Source organism: Doryrhamphus excisus, chromosome 4 (assembly GCF_030265055.1).
Source record: "Doryrhamphus excisus isolate RoL2022-K1 chromosome 4, RoL_Dexc_1.0, whole genome shotgun sequence".
NCBI classification, from domain to species: domain Eukaryota; kingdom Metazoa; phylum Chordata; class Actinopteri; order Syngnathiformes; family Syngnathidae; genus Doryrhamphus; species Doryrhamphus excisus.
In genome coordinates, this window is record NC_080469.1 from 19,285,952 (window position 1) to 19,295,485 (window position 9,534).

At 45.1% G+C, this 9,534-nt stretch overlaps 1 protein-coding gene across 1 annotated transcript; it reads right to left on the reverse strand.

Moving 5' to 3' along the window:
- Positions 1-714: 714 nt before the first annotated feature.
- xbp1 (X-box binding protein 1) lies at positions 715-3,122 on the reverse strand. The gene is given in 6 exon segments (XM_058069799.1): positions 715-1,653; positions 1,720-1,803; positions 1,806-1,886; positions 1,960-2,076; positions 2,246-2,342; positions 2,759-3,122. Coding segments are annotated over 6 exon segments (1,152 nt in total). The 5' UTR covers positions 2,989-3,122; the 3' UTR covers positions 715-1,110.
- Positions 3,123-9,534: the final 6,412 nt, after the last annotated feature.

Consider the following 9,534-nt stretch of genomic DNA (forward strand, 5'->3'; position numbering starts at 1 on the left):
AAATCAGCTCAAACAAGCACAGAGGTCATGAAGCAGGGGTGTCCAAAGTGTGGCCCCAGGGTCACATGATGGCCTGTGGCACATTCTGAAAATAGAATAAGAAAACTAAACCCCAAAACAAAACACAAAAATGTTTTGAATGATGTGATATGAGAAACAACAAAAATATGGTTGTAATTTTTAAATATTAGGTTGCGGAAAAAGGAAGATTATTATGAGAATAAAGTCGATGTTGCCCCAATGGGAGTAAACGTTTGTACCCCCCACTATAAAGGGTTTTCGTTCTCCGGCTCGGTCCTAACAATCTGGTACGAGTGAGACCTCGTTGAGTGTGGTGAGCTCGGCGCCCAGGGCGAATGTGTGCGATGATAGCTTTTGGGTAGCTCCCAGGTTTTAGCGAGTGGGGTGGGACTGCCAGGAAAGTGCAGCATTATGTAAGAGGAGCACTTCCTGGAAGTGAGGAAAGGAGCGTAGACTGCCAACACGACCGCTGGCTGCACTTCGCCATGATTGACCTGTTGTCGCTCATCACCGTTGATTCGCACAGACACCTCTCTAAGCATGCTATCGCTCATCTCCATTCTGCTCCACATAGCAGACACTCCTCTTGGAATTGCATCATTTCCTGGGTTGTTGTTTGCCACTAATATAGTGGCATAATTTTATCCTTGTCTCAAAGAAAAACCGAAGCGTGATGCAATGAAGACCAAAAAATGCAATGCAAAAGTTTTTTTAATGCAGTAAATTAGACAAGGAGAGCAGGCAACGTATAGAAGGTGCGGACATGGAGCGACCTAGAAGCAGAATACAAATAAATACTATTTCATATTTAAATGATCACCCCTCCCCCATTTACAATTGACTGAAACACCGGATTGCGCCAACAAAACATTTGTGAGCAATCAAATCCTCGGCAGTAATAAAGCAACATTGCAAACTCACATCTGCCATGATGCATTGCGGCGTGGCTAGCAGTTACAGACCTGCTGTAGTCAGAGATCACGTGGTTAGCTAGCAAATACGAGCAGGTGCCACTGACCAGTTAGCTAGGCGCTACATGTTAGCTCTTACATGTATATATAGTTTTTAAATGGCAGATTGTTTGGGGGTTCAGACACTAATGAGTTGGGGAAAGAGTTCGTTGGCGAACATGTCGTCCCACGGGCTCTCGGAGCACAGTGGCGATGACATGTCGCTGAAGGGGGAGGGGGAGCCTTCATATCCCGAGTCGCTGTAGGTGTCTGCCAGGCAGGCTTCCTTGTCCAGGCCGCCGAGGGCGGGCGAGGAGGCGGCGCAGAGGAAGTCGTCATCCATCCGGCCGGGGATGACCACTTCCTCCGGCTCATCTTTCACGCAGACGCGCTCGTCCTCCTCCACCACCACCTCGGCCACAGGGAAGGAAGCCATCCCGTCTTCGTGGTCGCTCTCCTCGCCGGCCACCTCCGCCGGCTTTGTGTAGAGGTGGTCAAAATGGATCAGCCCATTAAGGGCCTCCAGCTTGACTGGTGGGGCCCCCAGAGGTGCAGGTGTGGCGGCAGGTACTGGGTCCCCCCCTCCGACCAGCAGCACCCGCGGGTCTTGGCACTCCTGCTCGCAGGTCTTGAGGAAGAGCTCCGGGTCGAGGATGTCCAGAATGCCCAGGAGCAGATCAGACTGAAAGGGGGCGCAAGACCAGATTAGCCTCTTCTTGTTAAGCATGGCATTCCGAGGCCGGCCTACCTCATGGTCTGTAGCGTCAGGGCCATCTGCATCCATTGGGAGGTCTTCAGACTTGGGAACTGCTGGGCCTGCACCTGCTGCGGAGGCACACGTAGCCTGAGTGCTGCGGACTCAGAAGACCCGATTCCCAAACCTGCGTCGTTCCCGGCGGACACAAACACCTGAACCTGGAGTTTTAAAAAAAAAAAAGGGGGGGGTGGTTGGTCTCCAAAAAGCTAACCCGTCCCTTTGCGGTCTCACCTTCTCCTTGGATTCAAGGGTGTGCAACCCAAGTCTCTGCTTCAGTTCCTCGTTTTCGCTCAGCAAGCCGCTGGTCTTTTCCCGGAGCAGCCTGTTCTCAATGTGAAGTTTCTGGTTCTGGGGGGGGGGGGGTAAAAAGAAGTTAGCGGCTGTGCTATTACATACTAGTTTATCCTGATCTGCATAAAAGTTGCTAAGGCAGATTATACTGTAGCTCCATTAAAATGGCCGATTGCAAGGCGGAATGTAGCTACACCCACAACACGTCACAACGTCAAATTAGCACCTCAAGCTCCAACTCCAAGACCTGCTGTTCCAGTTCCCCCATTTTGGCCTTTTTCCTGTCCCTGGCGGTCTGGGCTGCAACTCTGTTCTTCAGTTTCCTGCAAAGAGGGGGGGGGGGGGTGAGGAACAAGTGAAGGCATTCTTTCCATGATGCCGAAAGCAGCAATTGGCGCAGATGGAACGACCATCGCCGGCCATGTTGCTGCCACGTAGGCACGTCAAAGTCCCGCTCGGTCGCGTCCACGTAGCTCAGGTGATAACCGTCACGCAAGTTTAAAGTCCAACTGCGCAGGCTGTGAGCGTCGAGTAACATTCTAACCAACGGTTGTGGTGTTACAATTCAATATACGAACAATGTTGCCGGAAAGGACACATTTCCCCTCGTCAATAATCTTTGAGTGAAACGTCACCGCCTTTTTGTATGATTAATTCATTACCCTAGCTGCCACTCGTCACTATAAAGACAAAATGTCGACCCACCCTCGCCCCCAAAGACAAAATCGTATTTTATTACCTTCGAAGTGCTTTCTCCTCGGGACTCAAGTGTGTAAGCCGCTGCCTTTTCCGCACCGGCGGCCCCGCGGAGCTGCTCGACTCGGAGTCCGACGACGCCTGGCTGGAGGCGGACGGCAGGACTACCGAAATGGGCCGGCCGAAGTTCGCCGACGAGGAGCCGCCGCTCTGCTTCCCGGAGATCAGGAGCAACTTGTGCCCCCCCCCGGCTGCTGCTGTTACCACCACCATGTTAGAATGATAATCCTTCTCGGTTTAAGATCCCAAAATAAACGAACGAGTGTCCCCTCTGGTTTCGCGAAGGACCTCCTTCACACGCCGAGTAGGTTCGTTGGCTTCCTTACTGACGAGGAGTGCTGCTATGGCGATCTTTTCTACTGTCGTGGTCGCATCTGATTGGCTGCGAGGGGGAGGGGACGTCACAGACATTCGGCCTGTGATTGGACGAGGCGGTGACGTAGCCTGCCTTTCAAGTTTCATCTTATTGCAACAAAAATGCCCCAAAGTTCAGTTCCCTTCTTATCCAACTTGTTGCATCAGCCTTTATGCTTGCCTTTATGCATGCATTTTGTGCAGGGGTGTATTTAGGTTTTTAATTTTACATGTTTACAATTTGAAATCTGTTACAGTTACATGTCACCTTGAGTTGCTAGTTAAATAGCCATGTTTAGCCCCTCAAAAAAAAACCACAATTTGAAATATGAATGTTTAGCATCTTCTGGTGAGTGTGACTATGAGAAAATTCTTCCGTTTCCTGAACCAGATAAAGTGCTCATTGTGGAACACCACATTATGTCATAATATGTAATACATTTGTATATGTATGTATATGGAATACATGTAATACATTATGTCATAATGCCCCATTTTGTAATAAATGTATTTATATGTAAAACGTTATTACAAAATGTAAATGCAGCATTTTGCTGCATTTTGTCAAAAAGTTATTACAAAATGCAAATGCAGCATTTTGCTGCATTTTGTCATAACTTTGCAATATGTGACAAATTATTATAAAATGTGTCGAAATGTATGTGAAATTGAACGTATTTTGTCAACATTTTGCCGCATTTTGTCATAATTTGGGGATATGTTACAAGTTCTTCCAAAATATGGTGAAATGTATTTGGAAAGATGTCAACATTTATGCAAATGAAGCAAAATGTTAACTTGCTGCATTTTGTAATAAATGTTTCCACATTTATTTACACATCTGGATGATTGTGTGAGAAATTTCAAGTCAATCCGACTGTTTAACAACAGCGCAGTGGGGATCTACTCTACGTTATAATTCTCCACGATTCATGCCACTTATCCACTGTTCTACTACTGTTCTACACTGTTCTACTAAGTTTTTATTCGAGCAGGGGTGTCCAGTGTGCGGCTCGGGGGTCGTTTGTTGCAAAACAAAACAAAATGAAGTTGTCATTTTTGGAAATTTAGGTTTGGGGGAAAAAAGTTAGGATGTTAAAAATATTTATACTTGTTTTCAACTGTAATTTCTGACACATCCTGCACTCATATAATCTGCCTTCGAGGGCCCAGCATTGTGTGCACAACAAACTGAGACCAATACACACACAAGATGACTTCCTAACAGCAGAGGTGGTGATCCACCCTACGGGGCTCAACATGTCATTGAAAAAATATATTGTGGAAATAAAATCTGAATTATGAGAAGAAAATCGACAAGAGGAAAGTTGAAATACAGGCGTCCCCCGTCATATTTTTGTGTTTCCCAAGGAATAATTCATAATAATTGACCAATTATTACCACTATTATTCTGCCAATTATTTCCTCCCCGTATTCTGTGTGGAAGTGGTAATTTGTTTGTGTCTTTGTCCTTCCCTCCCCCTCCGCTTGAAACACTTCCTTAACTTTAGAATAAGTCAGTTGGAGAGGCTAACTAGTGAGCTTGCTAGCTTGCTCTCCTAACGGCGGCCGTGTGTTGTGTCCCTGCAGCGATCCCGTAAAATAAAAAAACTACATTTTCTCATAATATTACCATGTTTTTCTTTTCAAATTGCCCCTTTTGTTTTGCAGGAATACTTTCTTCTCTGTTATGATATTTTTCCAAGGTGCCTGTGTGCAGTTTGAAGTGGCATGAAATGAAGAGTCAACAACAACACCCATGTATGCACACTGAGGCGTGTCCCGGTGTAGTCAGAGGGTCCCGCCCTGGGACACCGGCCAGCTGCAGGGGTGGGGGTAGGGGGCGGGGGATTCATTTTGTTTGCTAACCTCCTCCAACGTTTACACATTCCACTCCCTCGCCAGCATTGACTGGGGTGTTGTTTGCTTCGTCTGGGGTTTTCCCACAGCCTCTACTGTGTACAGTATCTCCATCATTTACCATGCTCTATCCCGCCATCATTTACCCTATACTCTATATCTCCATCATTTACCCTGTTCTATATCCCCATCATTTACCCTGCTCTATCCCTCCATCATTTACCCTACTCTATATCTCCATCATTTACCCTGCTCTATCCCTCCATCATTTACTCTACTCTATATCCCCATCATTTACCCTGCTCTATCCCTCCATTATTTACCCTGGTCTATCCCACCATCATTTACCCTGCTCTATCCCTCCATCATTTACCCTACTCTACATCTCCATCATTTACCCTGCTCTATCCCTCCATCATTTACTCTACTCTATATCCCCATCATTTACCCTGCTCTATCCCTCCATTACTTACCCTGGTCTATCCCACCATCATTTACCCTGCTCTATCCCTCCCCCATGCTCTATCCCTCCATCATTTACCCTGCTCTATCCTTCCATCATTCCCAAAAGACTCTGCATTAAGGATCACGCAAGGATGCGTTTTTTCCTTGTATCGGTATCGGCCGATATGCGCGTGGGTTCGCCGATGTATTTTTTCACCGCATGATTTACAGTCAGGCATCCGCCAGGGCTGCAGAGGACCCCGCAACACACATAGTCGCGGTGCCCCGCCCCCACTGTTGAATCACATCAAGAGCGCGTTTTCACAAGCAGTAGAGCAGGGGTGCTCACACTTTTCAGCATGCGAGCTACTTTTAAAATGACCGAGTCAAAATAATCTACCCACTACAAAAATGCAAAACATCTATTTATTTTCAAATGTATTGAGGATTATTTGTACGTACAATGTATGTTGATGTACCTTACATAACCAAATGAGCCAATATTGCAAAACACACATAATTAACTATTAACATTTTTTGTAATTACCTGAGTTTACTTTGATGACTTGCACTGAATTGAACCAGCCAGGGATGCATAGTCCGGACAGTAGCTGCTGATAGCCAGGTTAGCCAGGCAAACGCACTTCGAAAAAGACATTGTGAAAAAAAAAGTCCACCTCCCATTCTGTATGGAAGTGATATGTTTTTGCCTTTTTACTTGGTCCAGCTACTTCACTCATTTTAGTGACCATAAACTTTAGCGAGGGCTTAAAATCTGACGCAATTCGCCGACTAGCTTAGCACTTTGCATCGTTGTTTACACATGAGCGGTGACCTAAAGGTCAAAATTCAGTTGTCATCTGATTGGTTGTCCTGTATGTCAATCAAGTAACGGGGATGGATGATACGATGTCAGCCTAAGTTTTGCTGCACTTAGAGACGTTGTTTGATTTGATTGGTCGCCCGAAGGGCAACATTCTGTTGTCATCTGAATGGCTGCCCTGTATATCAATCAAGTGACGGCATTGATGCTAGGATGATATTTTTTTAATGTCACGCCGCGATCGACCAGTACCACCACCGCGATCGACCGGTAGATCGCGATCGACTTAATGAGCACCCCTGCAGTAGAGTTAGCTTGCTATTAACACTTTACCAAGCCCATCACATTTCACTGGGTGATCGCTAGGCATAACAGTTTAAGTCATGGTGTGACAACAAGAAAGCCCAAAAACATCACATACCAACACAACAGACGAATAAAAGCACTCTCACTAGTTGAGCAGACCAAGAATGAACAACTGTGCAACTTTAAATGCGTGTTGTGTTATGTGTGTGCGCTCTCTCCTAGTACGCACACACACACACAGAAGGAATTGGAGCAGCCGTGTCTGCTTATGAGAGGTCTTTATCGTGCACAACACGAACTTTAATGATGAGAGAAATGTTTTATATATCGTACTAAATTGTGTTAGTGTGATGTGTTTGTGTGTGTGGAGGCGGGGGGGAGGGTGCGCGTCACGCTGGGAGGAGCAGTCGTCACATCGATGCTAGATAAATTTAAACTACGACAGAAATGTTTTGCACATGGTTGAATATTTATTCCTTTTAAAGTTGATAATGCAGTTTAATGTGTGTTTAAGAAAGCTGAATCCTACTGTGTTCAGTGTTTACATTTCAATAAATATTTGTTTAAACATGAGACCTGTAATATTTGTTATCATGGTCATTTTTTCATGTAAATTGAGGGATCAAAGCAGTATCGGCCACAAATATCGGCCCAAGCAAAATCGGCCATCGGCTAAGGGTGATGGAAAAAATCGGTATCGGCATCGGCCCCAAAAAAACATATGGTCGATCGAGCTAGAAGTGATACTTACCTTCTTACAACGACATATTAGCAGAGATGCAGATGGGGAACTGAATAGGTCGTGCTGGCTTAAACGTCTGGTGTTTAAAACATGGAGCTACCACGGAAAAAGGACAAGGTGCCGCTTTTGGTGCCGTGAATAAATAAGATGAAAATGATTGATTTTATTCCTGTAATAATACATCTTTTATTCTATTTTTAACTTTTTTCTCATAAATGTACAACTTTATTCCTGTATTAATACAACTTTTTTGTCATTAACGACTTTACTCTTCTAAATTTATGAATTTATTCTTCAGAATTTACAACGTTATTCTTGAGTTCACCTTTTTGTAAATTTGTGACTTTATTGGTAAGTCGGAAATGTACATAGAGTCAGGACTTTATTCATTTATATTATGGCTTTTTCTCATAAATTTACCACTTTATTCTTGTGATTCTATCCCTTTGTGTATCATGAAATTACCGCCTTATTTTCATATATTTTCAACTGTATTCTCTTATATTTACGCTTTTTACTCGTAAATGTACACATTTTTACTATTTTTATTCCCGTTATATATGACTTTTTCCTGTATATTTATGATTTCAATTTTGTGATATTACACCTTTTTACATGTCAAGTGTGAATTTATGACTTTATTCTCATAAATTGATTACTTTATTTTGGTAAATTTAAGACTTTATTCTCGTTATATAATGACTTTTTTCCTGTAAATGTACGAGTTTATTCTTGTGATATTATTGCTGTTATATGATATTTTTACTAGTAAATTCTCGTAAATGTACACATTTTTACTAGTAAATGTACGACTTTATTCATAAGTCATAAATGTACGTAAAGTTACGCCGTTTTCACGAGCATAAGCTGATCACGTGCTTGGCCGATGGATGGGAGCATTCCTACTTCCAACTCCTCCACAAGCGCCGAGATGGGACCTGTCCGTGCTCGCCAGCCTTCCCGGTCTGCACTTTAAAGTCCACTTGCACCCTGAAGCCAGATCCGGGGCCGCCCGTCAGGGTGGTTTGATCTTCAAAGCTTCCAGGCGCGGAGGGATGTCTGATAAAGAAAGCACGGTTCCTTTCCAGGTCCAGACCCAAATTACAGCTTGGCTTCGGACTGAAGAGTCCGCCGGGTCGGTCCAGTTCTGGACTTTGAAGCCACTTGCCTCACTCAATCGTCTCTTTGTTGGCAGGCCTGTTCCGGCCGCTGACGGTAGCTGGAACCAAGAATGACGGGATCAGGAAAGGGGGTTGGGCAGCTTGTCATTACATAAAGCAATTCATAGGGGGTCCTCGGGGTCCGCTGAGGCCCGCCGGATGATGCGCGATGCTTGGCCCACGATGGTGACCACACTCTCTGAGTATGTGGCATGTTAGCCATGATGTCATGGCGGCACCGTGGGAGGGGGGCCCCGGGGCCTGTTGTCACGTGACGTCCATTGTTGGAATATTTCAAATAAGCCTCAAAGGTCCCACTATGATGGATTGGAACTGGGATGTCCGAATTCCAAAATGTTCCCATTTGTGTGTCTGTAGCTTTAATGCTCATGAGCTGTGTTTGTCCACGCCCACAAGGTCTCCCATTATGCTAATGTCAAAGTCCTAACACTGGGGTGTCCTTTTCTTAACTTGCTATTGATAGGCCGACCTTGCATGATGTTGCTGTTACACTGTGGTTCTAATGTTAGCATGGTAGCACACATAGCCATGCTATTGGTAGGCTAACCTATAGCATGATGTTGCTGTTACAATGTGGTTCTAATGTTAGCATGGTAGCACACATAGCCATGCTATTGCTAGGCTAACCTAGCATGATGTTCTTACAATGTGGGTGTAATGTTTTGTAGTTAGATTGTATGACACAAACACGGCTCACTAGCATTAAAGCTACAGACACACAAAAGGCAGGTTGCCATATTTGGCCGACCAGCAGAGGGCGGTGTCGTACGATAGATGTCCTTCATTCCCGGCGGGCGTGACATGTTGAACTCAGGCACTGATCTCCATCACCGAACCGCCAAAGTGACGTTTCTAAAGTTCCACTTTCCACGCCACACCGCAGGATGCTGGCGTGACAAACATGACGCAGACGTGTGGCGTGCACGTTTGGCACGTCTCCCTTCCAAAGACGTGTGGACCATCACCCCATCTTCCTGACAGTTGTTTTCAATAAGTGACAGCAAGATGAGCCGATGGGCTTTTGATGAGCGCCGCCGGGTTTGTTTTG